The sequence below is a fragment of the Kwoniella botswanensis genome, chromosome 1, assembly GCF_036426115.1.
Source record: "Kwoniella botswanensis chromosome 1, complete sequence".
Lineage (NCBI taxonomy): Eukaryota > Fungi > Basidiomycota > Tremellomycetes > Tremellales > Cryptococcaceae > Kwoniella > Kwoniella botswanensis.
Genome location: NC_088599.1, coordinates 6,972,012 through 6,998,302, shown reverse-complemented (window position 1 = coordinate 6,998,302; position 26,291 = coordinate 6,972,012). Strand labels below are relative to the sequence as shown.

Genomic DNA, 26,291 nt, shown 5'->3' with positions numbered 1-26,291 from the left:
CCTTTCCATCCTCTCTCTCATTTCCTTACGCATCTCCCTTCTCTCCTCACTAACATCGTTAGTTGATCCCTTGTTCAAAAGAACTTACTCGCTTCTCCCACTCTCACTCCTCTTAGTCAGATCGCTCGATTCGAATATATAACCTATAATACAAATCAAAACTTCCTGGACATTCTCTTCATCTTCAGTTCATATACTATCATAACTCATAATTTCGATCTGACCTAATCGCGTTATAAGATGTTTTCTCTAACGCTCACCACTTTACTACCCCTCGTACCACTCCTTGCCTCCGCCCAGTACACCGCAACCTACCAAGTCGGTTCCCTCCCCCAATATTCTGAAGAAGGTCAATCGGGTACGAACCAGTGCGGTACCACCTCATCCCAGACATCAAATTGTCAGAACGTATTTGTCAACGCTGTAGACGATTTCTGTCTCTGGGGTCCACCTGATACTCATTCAGAAGAGGGGGATGGAACATCTAAAATCGGGAATGTCGAGCAGATCGTAGTGGCGTAAGTGACTCGCTCATCCAGATAATGGATATGATCATCTTTCTTTCACCTCAGTTGATCATATTCGAGTAAAGCTAACTCTCTCTTTCACACGACTGGTAGGTACTGTCTCAAAGATGGGTACGGTACTAGATTGATCCCAGAGGGTACGATCAAAGGTGCTCATTTCGTCAAAGTCGAATCTGACAAAGTATCTTACGTTCAAGTGACGGGTAATGGTGATGTACGTACTCTCTCATAATCTCTCATAATCTCTCATAATCTCTCCTCATCGATCGATCGATCGATCAATTGGCTTGATTTACGCTTGTACTGATATTGAGGTGATGTTTGATGCTAGCTCACGCAATTGCTCATCCCTGCTGGTGATGAAGGTGGTGAATTAGATCCTCACTCATGGACTGGCCTTGGTGTGAGTTTGTCCTCCCAATCAGGATATCATACTGTAGACATAAGCTGAATCATCATGTCTGGTATTTTGTTGCTTGCCACTCGTAGAACCCTCAAGGTGGTCTAGTATTCACCAACGCCTTTTCAGGATCTTACGAACAGACTCATGAATGGACTAGCTTCATGTCTTCTAGTGAGTCCCGTCGAGTCGATCGTCAACAGAAGGTAGTTCTTTCGATGGGATCGAAGCGAAACCCACTGGTTTCTTCTATCGTCATCGTGCTACCTTCCTTTCCACCTATCCACTACTGTCTTCTTTACAGCCTCATGATATTTACTTAGCTAACTAATCATCTCTATTGTCATCCCATCCAGACGAGTTCTGTATCCGAGCATGCCGAGACGGACCCAACGCTGCCGCATACTGCGAACACATCTACGACGTCCTATCATGTAGTTTCACCATCCCGGGAGATATGGGAGATGGCTTCGATCAGTGTCTTGGTGCTCCCACGGATGAAGCTCCAGGTGTCTATGACGGTGTAACATTTCATCAGGGGGATCCTACTACACCTGCTCCCCACCCTGCTGGGGCTACTTCCCAATGTACACCATACAGTGCAATTGGGGGTGGAACAGCAAATGTAGCTGCTGTTACTCAACTCGCTTCCATCCAAAGTTCATCTACATCCGCCTCGGCCTCTGCGTCTGCCTCCAACTCCTCCGCCGCCTCTTCCTCGGCCTCCGCGTCCAACTCCTCTTCTTCCGCTTCCTCGACCTCCGCATCAGGATCAAGCTCGTCGAGTGCCTCTGTTTCTGCTACGATCACCTCATCAGCTGTATCTTCCCGAGCAGCCGCTTCGACAAACGCTGCTGCAGCCTCAGCAGCAGCTTTTGCCTCAGCTTCAGCATCATCTGTAAACTCAGGTGCGGGTCGACTCGTCATCCCTTCGTTGGGCCTGGCAGTGGTACTGGGAGCTATTGGATTGTGCCTTTAGAGGTAATGTCGAAAGGAAAGGAAAGGATGTTCCGGGTAATTTGGAGATAACAAAAACAAAATAAACAAACAGTATACGGACAATGTTTCACTTATTGACGATCATCATCGATTTCCCAATAGACAGTATTTTATAATAGAGCATCTTGTTTCGTTTTGTTTCATAGCATCATTTTTAGCATTTAAGCATCATATGTGGATACGGACAATCACACGAAATGGATATAATTCTTCCTGTACAGTGAATGATGATACTGACGATGCCAATATGTTGACGACTGAGTTCAATGTACGGAGAGGACTACTCGTATCGGTGATGTTGGATTGGAGCTAACGATATATTGATGGGTGTAGTGGACATCTGAAACTGATGCTGATCTGATCTGATCTGATTTACGCCCTCTTGCTCTGGCCTATTACAGACCCTCCAGACTAACCACTTTCGTCATTGATTGATCGATCAATCGATGGGTCGTCCTTGACGACCATGAGTATCATTATGCAGTGTACTTTAACAATATACAAGGTTAATCCGATTATATTCATAATTCAGTTGTTTCTGTTAAATACTTCTTTTTTATACAGTACAGTACAGTATAACAATATATTGCCCTCTGTTATATCTTATTGCTCATCCAAACTTACCATTCAGCCTTTCGAACACGAGAACCAAAGGCCTTTCAACAATGGTCAAGAGAGAAAGACCTTCTTCACCTGTTTCTTCTGACGAATCCAATTCGACTCTCACCCCGTATGACTCAAGTTCAGTAAAGGATGAGAGACCACTTGTGAATAACAAGAAAGTTAGAGGCTCGCCTGAGAAGTATAATGGTGGGAAGGGAGGTACGAAGGTGGTGAGTACTATATGATGAACAATTTACCATCTTTGTAAATTAAGGTCTTCGCCAATTTGATCCAACAATGAGCTGACGATATTTTGTTGTATTTCAATTCGCTGATGTATCACAACTTTCAATTCTAAAACATCTCCGTATCTTTGACCTTAACAACTCATATCCATACTCATTCATACACCATAGCCCTGGTCAATCGAAGAAGATGAAGCTTTAATCGTAATTCTGGATCAAATAATCAAGACCCAACTTTGGCCTGCTATCAAATCATCAGGAAACACTCATCTTATTCAAAGAGGAAGTTATGGTGCTCAATATCATACAAAATTACTTGTAAGTTCCTCTCTTCTTTTATCACAAACGAAAACAACATTGGATCAAGAGTAAGCTCAAGATCCAAGGCGATGAATTCAGGGATGATGGAAGAGCTTATGTGAGATTTGAATTGGAATGTAGTTGAAACGAGGAAAAACATCTTCACCTCAAGCCCGAAAGTGATCGAAAAACGATGGTCCTCATACACATTATGTCGATCTCTGATCTGTGAAGCCGAAGAGGAAGGAATGTCACCAACACTCCAGCTGATCCATTGTCTCTTATCTGGTCTTTCAGCCATTTGACCAGAACGTTGAAATTGTTTCTCAATATCGTTCCTTGATTTCGTTCCATCATAATGGTCGGGGATAGGACTTGTGAACCGTCTATTCGGTTCATTGGTGGGTACTTGGGTATCTAATATGGTAGGTAACGAAAACATGTGTGAGGGATTTGGAGCAATTTCGGTTGAATGAGGGACGGAAAGTGATAGGATCAGAGTTATGTTGTAAACTTTTGGTAACTACAACGAATGCGCTTCAGCATATACCATGTTTCCCAGAATGAGGACTTACGAATAGGATGGGAAGGTAGCAGAATGCGTTATACCTCCAGTAATTGTATAGTAGTAATGACGACAGCTGTAAGCCGGATACAGCAAGTCCACCATGGCAAGTCACGAGCTGTCCAGGACAAGGTCAATGATACCGTAATTAGGATTAACGAAACCGCTGAGCATGACTTACGATCAACCTAGTCACTATCTCCCTCATTACACCACCTTGCATACCTAATTTTTGTCTTGCCCACCACAATTCGATACTTAGAACTAGAGACAAGAGCGTATCCACCGCCGTCGATGTTGCCAGCCAAACTGATTCTGCCTTTGCGAAGCTGCGAATATGTTAGTTCATTCTCTTTTCAGACTGCACCAGGTCGCGATAGCTTAACGGACTCACCCAGTGTTACCTGGTAGTCCTAGGGATATGAGACTACCACTCTTCCATACCAACACACTACTAATGGTGCCACTGCAGAAGCACGCCAAGATAGCAATACCGATCGAGGACGCGAAAAAGTATTTAACGAGTGGATGTGCTAGCTTGGGCCATAAGAGGTCTAAAGAAGAGATGAACAAGGTGATCCTGCGTAAGAGGAATAATTGGGTGATGGTAGTTTGGATCAAACCTAGAAAGGGAGATACGAAAAATGACGGTGAGGAGGTTAGAAATCCTGCGATATTGGTAAAATTCGTTGCGAACATCTACTCGTAATTCATATCACACCAGTATCAGTATTCATATACAGACAAGCAAGAGAGAGGACAGGATTGTCAGACTCACGTTCCATCCCCTTATGAGATCCACGATTGTCTGAACGATGTTTAGCACCAGACTGATGCCTACTAGGCAGACACCGAGGGTCCGAGATGATTCATGAGGTGATTTAGGCTGAGATGCCAAGGTCATAAAGTAGTTGATAGATAGCATTAGGACTATTCCCATGCCGAAACTTTCCAAGGCGAATCCCAAGAAGAAGGGGCCAGCTATGGGAAGAGACAGAGTGAGCTGGGTTACAACGATCGCTCCTGGTGAGGCTGGAATGGATGAGAGGTCACACTCACACATATAGGCTAGTACTTCTGACATGCTGGGAGGTGTTCTCGTGTGGATTGCTGTTCACTGAGGATTTGATCTCAATCAGAGAAATTATAACCATGATTTGGACCAGATGTTTGATAGACCTTATTTTGCCCAAGGTGAGGGGGGGATATGTTCGTACACCTGTATGTTGGAGATACGTAACGTATATTGCAGAGTGAGTATAATTATCATAGTCCTGGTTGATCCCTCGCACAAGCTCCTTGGTGCTTTTCCCGAATTGGCTTCAGGTCATCTTGATTTTGATCTTGATGATGATCGAGATGGATAGTATGTGAAACAATCTAATTACTCTCAAAGATCATATCGGGTTGATGGCAAAGTAAGGTAAGAAGATTCAATTCAATCAAGAGACTACTGTCCTTTGATTGGGTCAACATGTGGTGGGGTGTGGAGTGAGGCAAGGCAGCAAGTGATATATCCTCGCTATGACCTCCCAAAGGATGGGTCCAGATTTCGGATTTGATGCGCACAGACATATACTTGGTTGTTTCATCATCTCTCTAGTTGAATCCTTGAGTGCCATACAGTATCCTACCGTTGCGCCATCGTATCCACCCTACTTTGGTCAGGTTAGTACAAAGTGATGAACCGCTCAGTCGAGTAAAGCTTATCGGTCCTTCGAAAGTCCAATAGTCAGTGTTGCGGACAGACAGACATTGCTGCTAGTCGTTCGCCTTCACCGCACCGCTTTGGAAGTGAGTACATCACTGACAGAGCTGAAAAGGTAAGTCAGACGAATCAAGTGCAGAGAGACTATTGAAGATGCATCGGCTGATCACTGAAAGATTCATGCAAACGCAAAGGAAGCAGCACTCAAATTGGAGGTTACCAAAAAAGGAAATTGACCATGTGCTCACTTGATTATCGGGGGAATGGGAAAACGGAGATAAGATCGATGTCCGTTGTTGTCATCCACTTTCAACCCAATCCTACCTAGTCTGATCCGGATCCATCTTCCTCCTTCATCCCATGAACCTTCCTACCAGTATACGGTACCCACTACTTCCTACAACAACATCCGACTTTGTAGACACCCACACCATCGGAACATCACACAATGTCATCCCTTACTGACCAAGCAACAGCTGGTGAAGGATCAGGATCCAACAAACCTTCTCGTCGAGTCGCCTATTACTATGACCAGGATGTAGGGAACTATACATATTACCTCGGACATCCTATGAAACCCCATCGAATACGTATGGCCCATAACCTCATTGTGAATTATGGTCTGACAGACGAAGTGGAGGAGGATGCACCTGATGTAGAGGGAGAAGGGAAAAGAGAGATGAATGATGAGATAAGTAATGGAAATGGAAATCATGTGCCGGAACATAAGTTCATTAAGAATAGCTTGACGGGTTCGAGAAGTAAACATATGCAAGTGTTTGTGAGTATTTCCCAACCCGACAACCTCAACTTCTCATCCTGTCTTAGTGAAGAGGAATCAATAGCTGATGAATTGGATCTGGATGGTAGAGGCCACACAGAGCTACTAAAGCTCAAATGACCCGTTTTCATACCGATGAATATATCGAGTTCCTCGAGAATGTCACTCCAGAAACGGCGGAGGCTATGACAGGCGGTGGCGTTAGATGTAAGCTACTCATTCATCTTCGCGTTTGTATTGAGGATGGTAGCTAATTGGTATAATCTTTCTACGAATAGGCCTAATAGGAGAGGATTGTCCAGCGTTTGACGGACTGTTCGAATTCTGTTCGATATCAGCGGGAGGTTCTTTGGGTGAGTTGACTTAGGCATGACATGAGATAACCGTCAAAGTCTACGACTGATGATGCTTCTGATAGGTGGTGCGGAGAGATTAAATTCTGGAGCAGCTGATATCGCTATTAATTGGGCTGGTGGATTACATCATGCGAAGAAGACTGAAGCGAGTGGATTCTGTTACGTGAATGACATGTGAGCAAATATCTCTCTTCTCCCACAAATCGGATTGACTGATTGACTGACTCGTGCTTGGGTGCTATGCAGTGTACTTGGTATTCTTGAGCTGTTGAGGTATGTTAGCTGTTTCGGGTCTACCAGTGAAGAAAGTTCAGCTGATTCCTCCTGAATAGGATACATCCCCGAGTACTATACATAGATGTAGATGTACATCATGGAGATGGAGTGGAGGAAGCTTTCTATACTACGGATAGAGTCATGACTTGCTCTTTCCACAGGTTTGGAGAGTTCTTCCCTGGTACAGGTGATGTTAGGGTAAGTCCAATTGAGATGGTCAATGTGCAGAGGTATGGAAATTGACATCTGTTCGTAGGATGTGGGTATGAAAAGAGGTAAAGGATATGCAGTGAACGTGCCGTTGAGAGATGGAATAACGGATGAATCGTATCATACTATATTCAAGCCTGTAAGTGCATTGATGATAGCGTACGATTCGATCATGATGCTGACGCGAATGCACGACTAGGTCATTCAACATATCATGGATTACTTCCGACCTAGCGCAGTGATCTTGCAGATGGGAGCAGATAGTTTATCAGGTGACAAATTAGGTGGATTCAATCTGACACTGAAAGGTGAGCTGGTTCGTGCATCATGGCATCTGAAGCTCACACATGCATTATCCAGGTCATGGGGAATGTACAAGCTTCGTGAAGAGTTTTGGAGTGCCTGTGATGATGTTAGGTGGAGGAGGATACACGACGTGAGTTACTCGTGCTTGTGAAAATCATCAAACGAGATATGCTGATTAAATGGATCTCAGGAAAAATGTTGCTCGAGCTTGGACGAACGAAACTGCTGTTATGTGCGGTAAGACATTACCAGAGGATTTGCCATATAATCAATAGTGAGTCATTATGATCAGAGTACATGAGGCATTCGTTATAGCTAATATACGTGACATAGTATGGAATACTACGGACCTAGATATAAATTAGAGGTATTACCCAATAATACGGATGATCACAACCCATCTGAGTATCTGGATAAAATCAGGCAAGTCGGCCGCTCTCAGTATTGAGATGTGCTTCATTCTGTCACTTCGAAGTGGTAATTATGCATGCTGATGATGTATATTACTTTCCAATAGAACTCAAGTCATTGAGAATCTACGTAACCTACCACATGCGCCCTCGGTACAGATGCGTCAGGTGCCTACACAAACCATCTCCCAGGCTATAGGGTTGACGAAGGACAATGATCAGATTGATCCGGATGATGAGATTGAAATCCGTCTAAAGAGTGAGTACAAACTCTGTCTGAGCAGTAATCAAAGGTCTCCAGCGGAGAGATGTGAAATCCGCTTTACCATCTTTACTTCACTTGTGCCGATCCATGCCCTTGCGAATTTCTTGCGGAATTGTTGCTGATAGTTCTCACTCCTTGCAGAATACATGCAAGAGAAACAACTGCACGGCGGATATTCTCCACATGAATCAGATGATGAAGATATACCTATGAATGGAGATTCAGATCATGACGATTCGACTTATTCTATACCCGGTCGAAATAGACGTCAGGGAGGGTTGAACGGTCTACCTAGACGTACTTTAACATCTAGGTTGAATGGTAATAAGAGGTCGACAAATGGTATTGCAAATGGACAGTCGGATGACGAAGATGAAGATCCATGTGGAATAACGAAAAGGAAGAAAAGAACGTTCTTCAGTAAGAAACAAACTTCTGGTATTCAGGGATTAGTCAATAAGAAGTTGAATGGCCTGAATGGTTTGAATGGGATTACAGTGGGGAATGGAAACATAGTAGAATTCTGGAAGGAGAATAATGGGAATGGGAATTCGATAAATGGTGGATTGGGAGGGATGTCAAGAGGTGAAAGTCCGATGAGTATCGCATAGATATAGTACGTGATGGAACGATAGGAGTGAGAACAGGTCAGAGGGAGGGATATGTGTATTATCGAATAGAACGTTCTTCTGAATTTTCGTGTAACTTTTCTTTCTCTGCTTGGAAATGTTGAGATTTGATCTTCAAGTCGTAATTCATCTTCTTCTTTTGCTTGATTGTTATTGTGGGGTACTTTGAGATCATGTATGAATATGACAACGAGACTTCACATCTGCCTCAGACCAAGTCAATCATATCCAAAACATTTACGTTCGTGTATAAGGAGAAACAGTAAGTTATATACAGTACATAAAGTGCCATAATACAAAATATGAATTGTCAATCATTTTATTTTACCTGTATAACGTCTCTGCAGTATCCACAGTATCCACGAAACATACACATCCGAATTCATATCATCTTCTCCATTTCCTCTTTTTTCGAGATATTTGCATTAGATGAAATTAGATCTGCTATTGAATCCAAGGTCTTGAGAATCAATTGACCGAGATTATTGGAGTGAATTAAACCTATCTCTATTGGTTGTAGAGAATTCACCAAGTGGTGAGAGTTGAGGATGATGGGAAGCGTATGAATCGGGTTCTGATATTGCCGAATTTTGCTCGACCTGATGAAAGAGTAAATCCATTGATCAGTTTCTATACTTAGTGCTTATACTTTAAACAGTAGCAGATGAGGATGCTCACTCTCACCTTTACCATCGGACCTGGAATCGTCACCACGCTCCCAGCTTCAGATTTCATCTCATACCCTCCTTCACCTTCTTCCACATTAGATCGAGTAAAGGTATTGGATTGTTTAGAATGAACTTGGTTTAAAGCTGAAGTGGAAGGTGAAGGATAAGAATAAGAACCATACATCTTTCCTCCGCCTCCGGATGTACCATTTGATAAGACGTTTACTCCCTCCGAAGCGAGTTTGGAATTAAGTATACCTCGAATCGTCTGTCGACTGACCAAGGCAGACAAGACGGAATGGAAATACAGACATGGGATACAGGTGACGACGAATTTTCTCCAATCGGCTATATATTATAGGGGTTGAAGTGTAATCAGCATTCAGTTTTACAGTATGAGTTAAGCGATTTGGAACTTAATTTACTAGTCGGTGCACCTTCCATGTTGCCACTTGCTTCTGCGATAATCAGGAAAATGACCGGTGGGAACCTATATTAGATTACATATCATGCGATCAACAAACTACCTACCAACGTTGGGATTATGATCTGAGTTGAAGTATGTAAAAAATCCCACTTACATGGACTCATACATCAAAGCGATCAATCGATGGAACAACCTTGTCTCATTTGCGAATACACTATCCTTCGATCTCAACAATAAGAGGGTTACTACGTACAAACAGTCAATTCAATCCCAACGCTACCAGAACTTAATTAGATTCTGGTCCTGGCGAACTAACTCACATGTCACACAGAGCGTAGCATCCATACTTAATGTCATACCTCCCCATATCTTGTTCGTGTGGACGAAATCGGCGAAATAAGGTTCCAGCTTTGCCAGGTTCTCCGGGATAAGGATTGGTAATTGATATCCTTTTACCACGACGCTGTTTTGTAACAGGGATATAAATCAGCTATCTGGCTTAACAGACTATTGGAAAGTATTGTAGGAATAGCAACGTATGACTTACGCTAGACATGCGCCGAATGGACCTGATAGACCGATGGCCAATGGAGGTACAACCCACCATTTTCGATTACACATCTATAGTCACTCCAATATCAGCCAGACACGCAAGAAGAAGATATTCACGTTTGATAATAATGAGACCTTTGTTTACTCACTCTCCATACTCTATAAGCATAGTATATACCACCCGTAAAATTGAATATCCCACCCAGAAATAAAATCGTATTATCACCCAGGAAGATGAATCTGAATATCGTATGAAATTCATTTTTCGCATAATAGATTAACTCGTACATCTCTGCGGTAGTTACACATAATGTACCGCTAAAATACACCAATACCAATATGAATACCAGGCTCAAACGTCAGCGTGCGATTTTTGTGCGATATGAAGAAGTAAGAAGGAAGGGAAGCGTAAGGAAGGACAGTCGAACAGGACTCACACGTTGAGAGCTGTACCTAAACCTATGAAATATAGGAAGATGACATTATCCGTTTTCTTGAAATATTCGAAGTATTGAAATGTCTTGGAAATAATTGAACTGATGATGAATGATTGGACTACTAGAGCGAATGTGCTCCACCACTGGGCCGATTCAGCTCGAATACGCATTATCATAACAGGACAGATGAGAGCTGGAGAGAGAGAGGAGAATGAACTTACAATGGCTTTCTCAGAGTTGGAGCTGAGTGACATCCACATGATTTGGTTCAAGTCTATTGGGTAATTACCGTAGTCCGACATCGTGAGGTAGCGATATCACTATTACGGGACGGTTTTGGTAGAACTACAAGGGGAGGGTGTGGTAGAAGTTACGATGGGATTGTATGGAGTAGTCTGAAGTATACCCCATCCTACCCCCTTTATATATATCTTATCCTACTTCATTTCCACTTACTCCAAGATGGTCCAACCTCCTTTTCCAAATACAGTACTCGCACTCGCACAATACAAGATACGCCATCCCATCTTATCCGTTGGCGTTGGCATATCAAAAAATCCAATCCTTCCACACAAATCCACTTTGGATCGATGGATATGGACAGATTGTGTGAAAGAAATGCATTTGATTGTTGATCAAAAGCACAAAGTACACACTGATCAAAGCCATTTCGGATCAAATGGACGGATCAAAGGACCCTTCAAGTTGGAGTTTGAGTTGATCATACCGCTGTACCTATTGTGCGTTTGCGTATTATAAGATTCTGCTTGGTGCATATCCGATTCGGCGGGTGTGTAGAGGTGCATGTTAGTCTGTAAACAGTATGCCCCCTCTCATGTTCCATATTTCATGTCTATTTGTGTATGTGTGATTGACAAGATATACACAAGGACACTCGAACACATTCGGATTGATCGGCGAGATAAGGTCAAGCCACTAGATATGCACGTGTCGTGTGAAAGTTTATGAATGTGTGATGTGTGGCTCAAAGGGCTACAGAACTTTATTGTCGGCAGGAAGACATGATGAATCGGTCTTTCGGCGTACCATCGTACCTCTGAGGTACCGTTTATGTCTGTCTGTCAATGCCATTCAACATTCCAAGCTTTCTCACGCTAACGTGAGTGGGAACTTTTGACAAACAAACACAGAAAGGTAGCATTTGGATATACAATCATCACATGTCATGATCGGATCAACAGATCATCCTCGGAAGCAGATCTCTTCAGACGGAGTTTGTCAAGTGTACTCGGAATCTTTTGGAGCGCATCTTACTACAGTGTGACACGGCGTGAGCCATTCGGGTCTAACAGGATAGAAAAGTACAATACATGTCCAACTAGATATGACAGGAAGAACAACAACATAGACAGTACAAGAAAATCAGTACAAAAGTTTAACAAATTCACCACGCACATATCCGAGTACCAAAGGACGCAAAACAAACGATAAATATCAACTAAATCATTTATAATGACCCTTCCACATACGCACTATCTACGATCCCAAAATCGTCTATCTAGACCTACTGCTCTCCCCTTCACCAGGTCTAAAACTAATTACTTCCAAACACGTTCTGCCCTCCCTCTGACAGAGCAATACCACTCGATCGGACCTGAACCCAATCCTCCAAACAGCATCGCAAGGTCTAGTAAGTTCTCTGATGAACCTACCAGACTTGACATCCCATAATTTCACTCTACCGTCATTACCACCGGACACTATGAACTTGTCGTTGAACTGAAGACAAGTCACGGAATTGTCATGCGCGCATAGACGGTGGAGGGTCGACAAGTTGTTGAGATCGAATATGATGACTCTACCGTCTGATCCACCTGTGATGAGGCGGTTGGAGGAGAGTTGTAGTTGACCGACGAGGGCGGTATGACCTTGAAGAAGGGCTAGGCATTCACTAGTGGACAAAGAGGATTAGCTAAGTGTAGGCTTTGGTACGTAACGTGGATGTACTCGTGAACCAGATCGACTATCGTATGGTATAAATAGATTCACAAAGGTAGAAGAAGAAATGGAGGTATTCAAAAATGGTTGTTGTCAATCACAACGTATCACTCACCCGGTCGCTCCACTCCACACTCTAATCGTACTATCCAAACTACCCGTAATCACCGTCTGCCCATCAAAAGCCACCGAGTATATCTGATGATAATGTCCTCTGAGGGTATGGAGACACTCGCCCGTATCCAGATCCCATATCTTAGATGTATAATCGTAACTTCCAGATACAGCTTTATTCCCAGCTATTTCGACACATCGAACAGATTCTTCGTGTCCTTCTAGCACATGTAAGAGGAAACCATTCTCGATATCCCATACTCTGAGTGAATGATCTCTTGATCCCGAGATGGCGATGGGTCTTCGATCAAGTACTTTCAAACATCTTATAGTAGATCTATGACCTCTCATCGAATGAATCAATTCTCCCGTATCTAAATTCCACACTTTCACTTCTTTATCGCATCCTGCCGAAACCACCAGATTGTTTTTATTTCCCTTCCATCCCCTTGCACATCCGCAGGGGTCACTTGATCGCTGTTTCCTACCTTCTCCTCCCTCCTCCTTGTAGGTAGAAGATTCGGCATTTGAGTAGCTATTATGATCATTCCCACCTATACCCAGTCCCATTAATCCAGTATAATTATTATGGGAAGACGAGTTGGTGGATGAGAAACCCATAGCGGTATTAGGTCTGATAGGTTGAGACTGGTAATCTGATATTTGATTATTGGCGAAGATACCACCTGGTAAATTGGAATTCAAACCGAATCCGAATGAACCTGAAGAAGAAGATGTGGATAAAGGTGGATGACGTTCGGTCGTAGGTCCACCAGCGAAAGATGATCTTCGAGATTGACCATTATCCCTATAACTATCTGAAGCTTTTGTCCAGCTATATGTCGTATTGTTGTTATTCCCACTGCCACCTAGAAGATCTTGAGATTCATCTTCATCCGATTCTTCCCCATTGGGAGAAGCAGATACCAACACCATTGCCCAGACACCTTGTCTATGTCCCAGTAATGATCTCAGGTACGTTCCGGTGACTGCATCAAATACGTGAATCTTGTTGTTTGCCATTCCGACGACGATGTGCGAATCGTCGAAACAGAGCGTGGTCACTACTGCGTCGTCGGTCGATATGTGATTGGCCAATTTTCGACCGCCAGATAGCCAGTTCGATTCTATAGGTGATTGAGATAATCAGTCTGGGTCCTTACCTCTCTGACCCCGCGATGCCTGCTCGTAGACGGACATCCTACTCACCCGTCAGATAAGCATTCTTAAATCTATTTTTGAAAGTACCATTTTCCTTTTCCTTCAACCTTGAAGCCAAAGTGGTACTACTACTAGCCAAGTTCAATACCCTTCTTTCGAATCCGAAAGGTGTGGCTCTTTTGATATACGATTGAGACTGGGATCCATCTGGCGTCTGTGCAACAGCCACTGCTACTATACTGGAATTCTTGATAGTACTGGTTGTGGGGAAAGAACCGGACGTCTGAGTACTTCTCCTTCTTATACCGATCGAAGGTCTATTACTATTGACGAAAGAAGTTGGTGGAGGGGGATTAGGGAAATTGTGTCTGTCAAATAAGTCTTTCCACGTTTGTTCATCTTGTAACAGTTGGTTCCAATAATTTGATACTTGAGCTGCTCTAGCTAGGGTTCTAGGCTCATCAACCTTTAGTGAAGCGATATACTGTATCAGCTAATGCGTGTTGGTATGATAGGCATGATGCATCACTTACAAAGCTCAAACAATGCAATGCCAATTCTGCTGGTAATTCTCTTAGGAAATCACGTCTTAAAAGAGGCTCGATCTTACGTGATACTACCAGAGCCTCGTTTAACCTCAATTCACCAATCAACGAGTTTAGGAAGGTGAATCGTTGAGACGGCGATAAAGTAGTGAAGGAATGTAAGAGTCCTTGAGGGTCTAGGTACGATATGAATATCAGAATGAAGGGTCAATTTTTCAAGATCATCGTGACATGATGGTACGAGAAAAGGTCATAACTCACCTCGTACATCGTTCTGTTTCTGTTTACCCTTACCTTTCCCTTTCCACATTTGCTCTACCATCTCTTCATCCGAGCTTTCATCTTGTCTAAATGCCCTTCTATCCTTTGGACTCGGACTGGGCGCAGGAGTAGGTGGACTGAGGGTATTACCGTTCTTAGTGGATGTTTGTGTAGACCCGAGTGGACCAGGGGAAGGAGTAGGTAGCGGTATAGGCTGTTGACTGATCGATAGCGATGATAGCGCTAGTGTAGCATCTCGGGGGAATGATGAGGTCAAGGGAATATGTGATGGTGGAGAAGGTGGTGGTCTTGTCCAATGTGGTTGCTGGGGTATCAAGGGTAGGGTTGACGGTCGTGTAGGTTGAGATGGGGATTTGGAAGACATTGTGATTGGGGGATGTTCACAGTCGATCAACGACGAGGATTGTACAAGAAACAAGCGTTAAGAGTCCAGCAGGGCAGAGGTGTGGGTGAGCAGGGCCCAGCAGTAGACAGCAAGCAGAAGAGTCGGTGGTTGTTGATTGGTGAGATGGATGAAAGGCGATCTCATTGAATCGGTTTGTCATGAATCCTTATTCATTCAGTCATTCAATCAATCGCTGTCACCTGCCGGTCTGGGCCGATCACAGTCGAACGGAATCAAATCAAATCACCATACAAGAGTACCTCTGCCGCCATTGACTGTATTACTGATGAAATGACCAGCATTCTCCTTACATAGCCCGCTGTTGGCGAACAGGAGATCCTGGTGGCGATGATGTACAAGCTTTGCAGTCATTTGATCGGCCATCCTCATTGCCGTACTGTTCTCTCGTTGAGAAGATGTATGGAAACTTACAGATGATACGCGCAAAACGAGCATAATGATGGGACTGCCACTTTGGAGTGAAAAGTACTCCTCGTCCTCATCCACGCCACGTCTTGTGAGTTGAGCTGCTCCATCCACTACTACCAACTCAACAGCGCGTTCAATCGTTCAATTCTGTCAACTCGTCTTCTACACTACATAATTCATCCATCCAAGACAGACCATCCGCTATCATGGATCCTACCAAAGCTCAAACACAGGCGACGTTCGCACATCTCAAATCACAAAAGGCCAACAAGGTGAGTTGACCGTTAAAGAAAGAACGAAAACACGTCTTCACTTCGTGGTCTCCTTCTGACATCTATTGACACCCATTAAACACTATCACCTCAATCCACATTGTACAAGCCACATGAGAAGAGCCTACGATTGATGTATTGTGTCTACTGCCATAGCAATGCTTCGACTGCGGTGCTAAGAACCCTACTTGGACATCAGTCACTTTTGGTATTTACCTATGTTTGGATTGTTCGTCGGTACATCGTAATCTGGGTGTGCATATCTCTTTTGTGCGGTGAGTACACCCTTCTAATGATCATCTGAGTCTCTGTGCTATATGTGCTGGATGCAAAGAGGAATGTGTTCGTCTCTAACATAAACAGCATATCGAGCGAATGCTGATCTGCTCCTCTCCCTTTCTGTGTGGTAGATCAACCAACCTCGATTCATGGTCCTTACAACAACTTCGTACCCTCAAAGTAGGAGGCAACGGTCCAATCCGAGAGTTCTTCACCAAGCACGGTGGAGCCAACCTGTTACCTCCAGCCAATACCGACGCGAGGGGTAGATACACTAGTAGACAAGCGGGGTTGTACAAGGAAGAATTAGCTAGACGTATTGCCGAAGATGCTGCCAGGTGAGTCCTCTATTACTATCGCTCTCGACATTTTTTACGTGGTAGCAGCAACTAACTTTGTATGTGGTAAATTAGAAACCCCCATGGAATCCATATAGACGGACTTGAACTAACCCCTCTCGCCTCACCATCAAAGGCAGCAGGCGATGATGATTTCTTCTCAACATGGGACAAACCTTCACCTGCATCGTCCAAACCAGCTTCCCCAGCTCCTGGATCCACATCTAAAGCTGCTGGTCCACCTTCCATCGGATCAGGTCCCAAGCCTGCTGCGAGTGGTCCGAGAACTATCACTTCATCATCTTTACGTTCCGGTACCGCCGCATCTAGACCCGTAGCCTCATCAAGGTTGTCTTCATCTACCACTGCGGGAGGTACGACTACTTCCAGTGGAGGAGGTAAATTAAGTAAATTGGGAGCTAAGAAGGCAGCTACGTCGATCAACTTTGAAGAAGCTCAACGTAAAGCCCTAGAAGAGGAGGAGCGAATAAAGAGATTAGGGTATGATAAGAAGAAGGAAGAAGAGGAAGCTAGAGCTTTGAAAGAGAGAGAAGCAGAAGAGAAAAGAAAAGCGCAAGCTGCTTCCAGTAGTAGAAGCTCGACTCCCCTGAGTAGTAGCGCACCAAGAAAGGAGGAAAGTAAACCTGCGCCTGTAAGATTGGGTTTCGGACAGACTGCTGGACAAGCTGCACCTGCTCAGACCAAGGCGTGAGTCATCAACCCATATATAATCGAGTTGAGTAGACCTTGTGATTCGTGCTAAATGTCATGTTACGTGTCACAGACGAGCTGCTCAAGTAGATGATGTTCACGTAGCTAGAGATAAATTCGGAAATCAAAAGGGTAAGTCGTTGATCCTTATACCATAAGGCCTTAACCCTTCATGTTCCTCTCTATCATTCATTGTGAATTTAGAACATTACATGCTGATCCGATCATCGTCATCAGGAATCTCCTCGGATATGTATTTCGGAAGAGGAACATACGATCCCCAAGCGGCCAACGAGGCTCAAACTCGGTTGAGAGACTTCCAAGGAGCCACAGCGATCTCTTCCAACGCATATTTCGGTAGGCCCGAAGAAGATCAGGAGGATGATGGGTACGGTGGACCTGCCGGTTCAGGTGGTCCAGGTGGAGATGGTCTGATGGATAATGAGACTATCCAAGGGCTCGAGAGGAACATCCGGGATATCGCTGGAAGGGTCATGGCTAATCCGGATGTGCAGAATTTGGGTGATCAAATTAGGATGGGTGCTTTGAAGGTGAGCAAATTTCCTTTGAAAATTATCAGGCCATTATAGAGGAATGTCAACTTTGGGTACTAGGAAGATGGTCGATCACAGATATTGACGTTGTCATTCTACCTCGTGTCTGTTTACTGATTGATCGTCTTGATATTATTAGTTGTCCGACTATTTATCCTCTTTCGAAGGACAAGGTCGATAAATTTTACCGTTTGTTGTTCAGTACCAACACATTTTCCCATACTGCTATAGAACTATCTGATATTTTAAATCAAATTGGATGGGTAAAGCACAAACAGAGGATCAACGTTCGCTCTCTTAACATCAGCACATATAACTTTTCTTTATATCTTGTGTACGATCTTCTCCACTTCTATATACCCCTTTATGCAAAATAGTACAAATATTATTGATACAGCCAAAGTCGATTCTGTCTGACATATATTCCTGATAAGGCTGCTCTCATCATCATAATCACGTGTATTAGGTGGAATAGACATTATATAATTCATAAATCGGACAGGACGATGTATACGAGGAATATAGAAATTTAGACTATAACTAAGAGATGAATACTAATTGGCTACATAACAAGGCGACATATTGAACTTTGCTTACACGATCCAGCCCAGAATTTGATTACAGAGCTCTCAACTTTTGAGCATCGGCCTAAGCTTGAATGGAAGATTTCCTAATTCTGTTCTTAGCCAAGGTCAAACCGTGAGTCAAGAACAAATACGATTTGAATGCCTTTCTTGCGAAATCATTCTTGTATAAATCTTCAGGATAATCTGCACCTAACTTATATGCTGCAGCCTATACACACGAAACAACACTGATCAGCATATATTCTTTCGACGATCGACAAGGATAGAGCGACATAGTGACTGTACAGTGCAGAGGGAGGAGGAATGAAATAACTCACTGTACCTGATATAACAGCGACTTCATGAGCATTAACCAAAGTCCACGCAGCAGCATAAGTGGTATGTTTCTTATTTCTGTTCAAGAGCCACACGAATGGTACTACAAATGCGTAATGGGTCCATGAATGACAGAGCTGATGCCACCAGTCTTCGCGAACTATGTACAACAATTTTGTCAGTGGGTGTATTACACAAAACCGAGAATGCAGACTCCAGGACTCACTGATTTTATCCTTTTTGATGTCATCTTTGGTCCAGGTCTGCTGGTCTCGCTTGTTCAAGTAGATAGTCTGGAAGATATGTTCGTCGAGCGGTAGGTTCTAACGAAATTGATACATCGATCAGCTTCCAATCCTCTTACCCTGACACTATGGAAACAGAAGATAGATACTCACCTTGTCAAGTTGATATTGGAAATTCGTACAATCAAAGCACATTTCCTATATACGCGATTGACTGTTCAGCGAAGTGCACTTCGAAGCTTGTCATTAGTAAGTATATATCACTCACAAGTAATCTGGGGTTCTTTGGTACTTGTTTGATCAAGTACATTCTGCAATTCATCATGACATGAGCTTCAAGTCCCACTTGATCACAACACCACAACTCACGGTTGGAAACCTTGTTCACCTTTTCTTACTCTTTGTGAATCATCTCTTCCATTTATATTTTCGACAGCTTGCGATTCATCATATTCGATCGTATAGTATTTCTTGATATAGTCGATATCCTATATTCCGTCATTTATCAGCTTCTCATTCCTCATGGACTACGTTTGGACCAGCTACTAAGGAGGTTTTCCAGTCCTTGATATGGGTTATGAAAAGAACGAAATGAAGGATATATGATAACGTAGACTCAAAACTCACCGTATGAGTAACCGTAATATCATCACTCCATTTCGTATTTCCCAAAACCCATTTCTCCCTCTTACTAGCTGTCTTACCCAATACCCTCTTAGCTGTATCAGCTAGCGTACAAAGTACAATCTCGTCGTATACTTCCTCCGTAGCTGGTAAATCTTGATCTGCCCCATCAGTATTGTGGAGGTCTTCTTCCTGGCGACGAGGACGGAGCATCACTTTGACGACGGGGTCTCGGGAAGTGATAGCAGCTAGCTCGGTGTTGAGACGGACCTGGAAAAAAAGTTAAACGGTTTATCGTCAATACATTATACAGATATTTACTGTATGCAATTGTGGGCAATTGGGATAGAAATAATCATATTTTGATAGCGAACACTGTCACTCACGGTAACTCCCCTCTCTTCCAATTTACCTTGCCAAGTCCTATAAAACTCGCTACTCTCTGGGAAGACTACCATGGGAGGTAAGTTGGATGACATGGATTTGGGATCACAGGGGTACCACATCCCGTATGTAGGCGAGGTGTAGAGTCGTTCCATCATCACAGTAGGTAAGTCGGGCGTAGCATTACCAGTTCCTATGATATGAATGATCGAGTGTAAGCTCAAGTTGAGATGAGGTTATGGGTGGGATGTGGGGCAGTAGTCGACTTACCCAAGAATAAAGCAAGGGAAGGGAACAACATGAAATTCAAAAATTCCTCCGACAATCCAGCAATCTTACAAGATACTTTGATAGGTATCAATGCCCAGAAAAGTTCAGTCCATCTAACGATCTTCAAGAATCTATTGAATTTCTTGATATCCGATGAATGTTGGGCAACCAAATTGGTAGGAAACAGATTTGTCCAAAATTTATCACCTTTACCGAATGATACTTGTAACTCTACGGGTTCCTCCTCGTAGCCGCATTTACGAAAATGATGGAAAGTATGTTGATAGATGTATGATCCACCTTGGACACCTTGGTTCATCCAGCTCGCTCCGTGTTTCTTGTCGATAGGGATAGAGAATGCTTGTCCCCCGCAATATGCTTGTGCATCTACAACACAACATGAAATCAGTACTATGGATGAGATGATGGAAGTGGGATATGCCAACTCACCGATGATAGTAACATCGAATCGATCAGGATGATTACTCAGTCCATCCGCACATGACATACCAGCCGCACCTGCTCCTACAATCAGGACTTTCTTCCTATTTGATGAAGTACTATTCCTAGGCATATTGACTGATTGATTGTGATCGTTCCGATGGGTGTGCTCACGAGAAAACGATGAGTGATAGTATGATAGGATAGATAGTCGTTATTCGATTTTATGAAGATGCAAGATGATGAACAACCAAGATCGTATCGTACCACTGATTGTTTCTATTTATCTAGAGAAGAGGGATTGAATGACGGTAATTCAATCTGGTAATTGATATCTGAATCGATCGGAACATGATTTCTCCCTTTGCCTCTCACATCTTAACTCTACTCATCGCACGATAATGTTTCATCGAAAGCAGTAAGAGTAATTTCGATCGAATGGTTGTTTTGAATTTTCTGATTTTATCGGTTATGACGACATTCATTCCGAGTATTTGTAGATCTTGAGTGACCGCGTTAGATCGGCTAAATCGATCAGTCACACCACGTAGTATTTACGTGTAGAATAAGCTGATGCATACGATGATGGGTTTATATACTCTTTACACGTTGATGAATTGGATATATACAATGTGCCAGATCATAACGACATAATTTATAAGTTGTACATTGATACTTTTATATCACCGTCGAATGGCGATGAACCAAAGGAATGATATGAAAAAATGATAACAGCTAATCCTCCTCAACATCCATCACCTACGATACATCATTTCTTCCCGTTCTTCTTGTCGTTCTTGTTCCCCTTCTTAGTAACCTTCTCATTTGGAGGAGTCCAATCATCATCGTCCTCCTCATCTTGAATGGACTTGCTTCTAGAGGTCGAAGCCTTTGATGAGGTCACTTCAGCCGTAGCCTTGGCGTTCTTGGTATTGGAAGGTCGTCCTTGACGATGCTTGGTTGTGTCGACCGCTTGAGAATGCGGTGGTTGTTGAGATGGAGTTTCAGGTTGTGTCGACTCCAATTCATCTTCACTGAGCTCGGACGATTGATCGCTCCCGTCGACGACCATCGTTACATCCTTCTTTAAGTGTTTGTCAGCTCACCATATCAAGGCAGAGAGTAAAATGCTCGGTAATCACCGATTGCTTCCCTTTCGCCTTATCAGTCGCATCTTTACCATATTCGCCAGGATCAGGAAGGTCGGAATCCTTGATGTCATCGAAATAGTGATCGTCATCTTGTTGGGTTTTATCTACTCGTGATCGCTTTTGGCTGGCGGGCGGGGGATTGAGCTTGTCGTTAGGAGGGTATTGGTCGAGGTGTCGCTTTTTTGGATTCGGCTCTTTGGCTGTCGATCTGGCGATACCAGGTGTAGTTGAGATTTGAGGGGACTGGGAGATGGAAGGAGCCGCAGCAGGCTTCGAAGAAGCACCAGTGACACCTTTGCGTAACGTCTATATTTTGCATGAGTGTAAGCTTGTTCCAAGGGCCCTACATCCCATGACACTCACTTCAATTTCCTTATCTTTTGCCGCACCATCCTCCTTCAACTTCTCCATACGTGCCAATTGCTAAATACCCTTCAGCGTCCATGCCCCGACCAGCATGAGGTGTGCGGTACGCATTAACAAACTTACAGATTTCATATCATTTTCTACAATTGGAACAACCCAAGAGTCAGTCATGAGACGCACATCACAGTAACATCACTGCTCACTAAACTTTCGCCTTTCATCGGCAAAATCATCTTGGAAACCAGTTTGTGCTGTCAGCTCAACATCCCACAGTATGATGGTTTCTGCACTCACTTTGTTGTCCTTCTTCTGCCCAATCATGAAGTCTGATCTCGCTCGCAGTCTAACGCTAGGATGTCAGAAGTCAAGGTATATGGATACGAATTGACAATACTCACCGAAGTCCCATCTTTATATCTTTGAACTGCCGCCTCTACGTCTTCCTGCGGTTTGTTTCTGAGTTCCTGCAGTTCAGCCATTGTATGGTCGAGCTCCTGTGTCGTGTTATGACGATTAGCAAGTAAACCGGGTGTGGTGATGATATAATCAATACATACCTGACGGCACGCTCTTAATTCCTCTTTGAGCTGGGAGATTGTCAGTGATTAGACTTTTCCTCCAATCTTCACTCCTCACCTTAGTTACGACTTCACTCTCAACAACACCGTCCAATTGACCGCCAGCCTTGATTTGCTGACCCAGAGCTTTGATGTTGTTCTTCAATTCTGTCAAATCCTGTTTGAAACAACATACCAATCAACATGACTATTCCTGCTCCAATCGCTCCAGTTGGTCGAGTGACCCACCTGCTTCTCGCGAACATCAACTCTGGATTGTAAATTGGATATGGTTTCTTCATGTTGTGCACATCGAGTTTTCAATTCCTAAGTTCAAGATGGATGATGATATGAGCACTCCGCTCCTAGTGTAAAGGGTATTACTCACTTGCACCTGTCCAAGATATTCCCCACATCTTTCCTCGGCTCGTCCTTTTTCTGCTTGAAGGGCGTTAATGGTCGATTCCAGTTGCTTGACTTTATCTCGTAGGTCTACAACCTTCTGGGACAATCGATCTCTCTCTTCAAACACTGCTTGGTTCTCCTCCATCTGCTTTGTCGTCTCATCGTGCTCTTTCTGAAGGCTGAGGTGGACAGGTATCAGTCATGGCCATTCCCATCTCAGGAAAAGCTTACGTTTCAAGTAATTGGATCCCTTTATCATATCGGAATTTTAGGTTCTCATACTGTTTTTTGTTCTCATCTTTCGCTTCTTGGAGCTGACTTTGGTGTTTCGTGTCAAGTTGAGCGAGCATATCTTTGATATCATCTCCTTCTAATCCCTTGTCCCTGAAAAAGTCGAGAGACTCCTGTGTAAGAGTCTCATAGGACTCGATAGTGCTTTGTAGCTTCGCCAATTCGAGCTGCATCTTGGTAAGCCTGCATAGTGTTACGATCAGCACGGCATCTTCTAGCAGAGAATGAAACTTACTCCTTTTCAGTCTGCTGGATCCTCTCGTTCAGTGTGATGTTACGCTCAACCAGGATCTTCAAAGACGCCTCGTCAGAGCTCTTTGCAGACTTGAGACTGTGTGTGTACGGTTATTAGTGGTAAAAGCCTGCGTGCAGGAGGGAAATAGTATACTCACTTGGCAACATAGTCGTCCACCTTTTGTAGCGATTGTCCGACGCTCGATTCGTATTGGTTGACTTTCGTTTGTAGCTTAGTGCTTTCAGCAGTCGTGATTCAGCTATGACTCCAAGCTCAGAAGGATGAAAAAGTAGAGACTTACTTCTCGGATTCTCGTTGAGACAAAGCTGACTTCAACCGCTTATTCTCTTCCCTGACCTCAACGAGATCGTCTTCGATCTTGGATGAGAGAGCGATATCATCCTTGATCTCATTGAAAGCAGTATGAATACCTGCAAGAGAAGTACCGAGAACCTCGACGCCTATGATGGATCAGCTTCTGCATCAATAGAATATTGTCTAGTGTGTTCAATGATGCGGTAACGTACTAGAATTGAGCGGAGCGATCTGTTGCTCTTTGAAATTCTTCATTGCCTGAACATCTTCGTCCCGTAACAATTCGTTCAGTTTCTCCCGACTCTCCTTTAAGATTCGTTCGACTTCGGACTTGTGCTGCATTTCGATTTTGACTCTGAAAACCATGAGTATCAACCCATTGTAAATACAATTATTCATCTGAGACTACTCACTTGGCATGAGCCTTCTCTACTTCTCTCTTTGCATTCGTTTCACTCCGAGCCTTCGCGGCGATCAAACCTCGAACTCTCTGCTCCAATTCACCATTGGTTCCTACCAGCCTTGCTATTTCTTGGTCTCGACAGGCGATAGCTCGTGGGTACCACTGCTCCTTGATTCTCTGTATGGAATTACTTCTACTTTTAGTATAAAAAACAGATTACTTCTCTGTGATACACTCACTAGCTCATCAAAGTGATCTCGAGCAGAATACAGCACTTCTTCAATCGATTGGTGGATTGAACCGAATTCGTTATCAGTGTTATAGGATGATGCGTTTTCGGAAGGAGAGAATTCTTGTCGTTCACCTTGATGTTGAGCTTGATATGCGGAACTATGAACATTTTTTCTTTGAGATCCGCCTTCGTTGATACCCGATTTACTTCTACCCATCTTGACACTGGTACCAAGTGTAGGTTGAGAATCGGTTGTTGGGGCTTGACGACCTGTTCGACGTCTTCCTCGAGGCTCAGGAGAATCGTATGCGGTCGACTGAAGATCCTCCTCCTTTTCTTCCTCATAGAAGGAAGATCGGCCTAAAGGAGGCATGGAGCTTTCTCTCTTCAATCGTTGAAGATCAGGATTGGAGCTCTGATGTTGAGGGTAGTCGTGAGTCGATCTCTCTTGAAGTGGCGATGCCTTGGGTTGAGAATAAGTATTTTGAATACCGCCAGTGTATCCTCGAGTGGGCTGTACCATGGAAGGTGATTGATTGTTATTTTCTTGTTTGATCTTGATAAAATCTTCAGCAGATGATGGTTGAGTCTTCTTCAAGGCGGGCTTGAGAGGAGCTTGATCAGCACCTACAGCGGGAAATCCACTGGATGAACCATGATCTGGGCGAGAAGGTTGAGATCGATTAGCGGAGTGAGTTCGACCTTGAATCGGACTTCCAGCATGGCGTTGATCTTGACGAGCTTGGGTTTGCGCATTGGTCTCGTATTGATGATGAGTATTGGCTTGCTGTCGGATTTGCGGTTCAGCTTGTTGTCGAGGTTGAACATCATGAATAGAAGACGTTCGACCAGGCGGATTAGTGTGGACTGGACCAGAAGGAAAACCACTCCTGCCTGGAATGTTTGGCAGGACTTCCTCGTTGGCATCGACGAATCCTCCTACAGGTCGAGATGGTCGTCGGGTATATTCGGCTGATCTGGAGGGAGGGAAGGATGATACGGGGAAGGCAGAGCTTTCATTTTGACTCATCGATGCTTGAGAGTAAAAGGGTCCAGGCGGTGGGATGTATGGTGGTTTAGCGCCGTAAGGGCGATCAGAAGGAGTCCTGGGTTGGGACATCTGTCTCAACGAGTAAGTATTGAAACTGACGAATGTCAGTTAGAGAAAAGCTTACCTTGACTGAGGATGACTTGAGTACCATCGGCATACATCAGCTGAATTTTGGAAGGAAGAGGAAGATGACGAAGAAAGATCATAGAGGGTGGCAGATCCTTCCTCTGCCTTCGTATCGGTCTGCTTCCATCTTACTCAGAAGCAAGAGTGGAATGGAACTCACCTGAGACTAGGTCGCTGTCAGCGAGGTGTCAGTATGAAGCTGAGTAAGTGTGCAGATTAGTAGAAAGGGAGAGATGGATAGGAGAGACCAGTAATGAAGATGAAGATGAGAAAGAAGAAAGAAGGAAGAGGAAGAAGAAACTAAGGAATGAGGAAGGAAGGAAGGAAGATATACGATGCCGTCAGCTCAGCTTTCCACCATCCGCTGATGATCAACGCACAGACCCAAATTTCATTGATTAATCCTTTGGTTGATTGGATGATACGTGTACACGTCATCTGAAGATATATTTTATGCATTTCATTCTCCCAATATCAATCTTATCTGATTCGGTATAGCTGTGGTATGAGTATTGTATGATATACAAGAAGAACAGGTTTAATTATCGGCATATTCATCTTTTTTTTTCTCATTCTCCTTATTTGGCCTTGCAGACTGAT

The 26,291-nt window shown here is 43.7% G+C and overlaps 9 protein-coding genes across 9 annotated transcripts; 4 read left to right on the top strand and 5 right to left on the bottom strand.

Annotated features, from left to right (window-relative positions):
- Positions 1-240: 240 nt before the first annotated feature.
- On the top strand, positions 241-1,906 carry L199_002640 (uncharacterized protein; the record flags this gene model as incomplete). Its single annotated transcript, XM_064888379.1, has 5 exons — positions 241-518; positions 621-741; positions 859-930; positions 1,017-1,101; positions 1,284-1,906. The coding sequence occupies 5 exons, from the start codon at positions 241-243 to the stop codon at positions 1,904-1,906; spliced, it is 1,179 nt and encodes a 392-aa protein (XP_064744451.1).
- Positions 1,907-2,591: 685 nt separating this feature from the next.
- L199_002639 (uncharacterized protein) lies at positions 2,592-3,257 on the top strand (the record flags this gene model as incomplete). The annotated part of the gene is made up of 3 exons (XM_064888378.1): positions 2,592-2,759; positions 2,946-3,092; positions 3,216-3,257. 3 exons carry the CDS (start codon positions 2,592-2,594, stop codon positions 3,255-3,257), a joined length of 357 nt encoding a protein of 118 aa, XP_064744450.1.
- Positions 3,258-3,283: 26 nt separating this feature from the next.
- L199_002638 (uncharacterized protein) lies at positions 3,284-4,723 on the bottom strand (the record flags this gene model as incomplete). The annotated part of the gene is made up of 7 exons (XM_064888377.1): positions 3,284-3,300; positions 3,381-3,597; positions 3,650-3,757; positions 3,821-3,968; positions 4,034-4,338; positions 4,418-4,620; positions 4,699-4,723. 7 exons carry the CDS (start codon positions 4,721-4,723, stop codon positions 3,284-3,286), a joined length of 1,023 nt encoding a protein of 340 aa, XP_064744449.1.
- A 1,072-nt stretch (positions 4,724-5,795) lies between these two features.
- L199_002637 (uncharacterized protein) lies at positions 5,796-8,562 on the top strand (the record flags this gene model as incomplete). The annotated part of the gene is made up of 13 exons (XM_064888376.1): positions 5,796-6,128; positions 6,218-6,335; positions 6,407-6,481; positions 6,547-6,658; positions 6,731-6,757; positions 6,817-6,958; positions 7,017-7,109; positions 7,170-7,278; positions 7,331-7,406; positions 7,467-7,550; positions 7,610-7,699; positions 7,794-7,945; positions 8,093-8,562. The coding sequence occupies 13 exons, from the start codon at positions 5,796-5,798 to the stop codon at positions 8,560-8,562; spliced, it is 1,881 nt and encodes a 626-aa protein (XP_064744448.1).
- A 500-nt stretch (positions 8,563-9,062) lies between these two features.
- Positions 9,063-10,966, bottom strand: L199_002636 (uncharacterized protein; the record flags this gene model as incomplete). Its single annotated transcript, XM_064888375.1, has 9 exons — positions 9,063-9,179; positions 9,259-9,596; positions 9,674-9,738; positions 9,830-9,920; positions 9,996-10,138; positions 10,223-10,296; positions 10,377-10,545; positions 10,665-10,807; positions 10,886-10,966. 9 exons carry the CDS (start codon positions 10,964-10,966, stop codon positions 9,063-9,065), a joined length of 1,221 nt encoding a protein of 406 aa, XP_064744447.1.
- Positions 10,967-12,179: 1,213 nt separating this feature from the next.
- Positions 12,180-15,089, bottom strand: L199_002635 (uncharacterized protein; the record flags this gene model as incomplete). The annotated part of the gene is made up of 5 exons (XM_064888374.1): positions 12,180-12,576; positions 12,739-13,864; positions 13,947-14,364; positions 14,432-14,619; positions 14,705-15,089. The coding sequence occupies 5 exons, from the start codon at positions 15,087-15,089 to the stop codon at positions 12,180-12,182; spliced, it is 2,514 nt and encodes an 837-aa protein (XP_064744446.1).
- Positions 15,090-15,745: 656 nt separating this feature from the next.
- L199_002634 (uncharacterized protein) lies at positions 15,746-17,874 on the top strand (the record flags this gene model as incomplete). The annotated part of the gene is made up of 7 exons (XM_064888373.1): positions 15,746-15,811; positions 15,968-16,086; positions 16,222-16,428; positions 16,504-17,136; positions 17,213-17,271; positions 17,377-17,690; positions 17,833-17,874. 7 exons carry the CDS (start codon positions 15,746-15,748, stop codon positions 17,872-17,874), a joined length of 1,440 nt encoding a protein of 479 aa, XP_064744445.1.
- Positions 17,875-18,341: 467 nt separating this feature from the next.
- Positions 18,342-20,692, bottom strand: L199_002633 (uncharacterized protein; the record flags this gene model as incomplete). The annotated part of the gene is made up of 10 exons (XM_064888372.1): positions 18,342-18,488; positions 18,598-18,755; positions 18,822-18,918; positions 18,994-19,038; positions 19,109-19,151; positions 19,210-19,328; positions 19,468-19,734; positions 19,851-20,041; positions 20,119-20,505; positions 20,569-20,692. 10 exons carry the CDS (start codon positions 20,690-20,692, stop codon positions 18,342-18,344), a joined length of 1,578 nt encoding a protein of 525 aa, XP_064744444.1.
- Positions 20,693-21,328: 636 nt separating this feature from the next.
- On the bottom strand, positions 21,329-25,634 carry L199_002632 (uncharacterized protein; the record flags this gene model as incomplete). The annotated part of the gene is made up of 18 exons (XM_064888371.1): positions 21,329-21,643; positions 21,702-22,016; positions 22,074-22,133; positions 22,200-22,216; positions 22,280-22,309; positions 22,371-22,419; positions 22,475-22,570; positions 22,634-22,663; positions 22,713-22,811; positions 22,883-22,960; positions 23,022-23,217; positions 23,270-23,512; positions 23,565-23,660; positions 23,722-23,802; positions 23,866-24,025; positions 24,092-24,234; positions 24,293-24,459; positions 24,522-25,634. The coding sequence occupies 18 exons, from the start codon at positions 25,632-25,634 to the stop codon at positions 21,329-21,331; spliced, it is 3,288 nt and encodes a 1,095-aa protein (XP_064744443.1).
- Between the last annotated feature and the right edge of the window lie 657 nt (positions 25,635-26,291).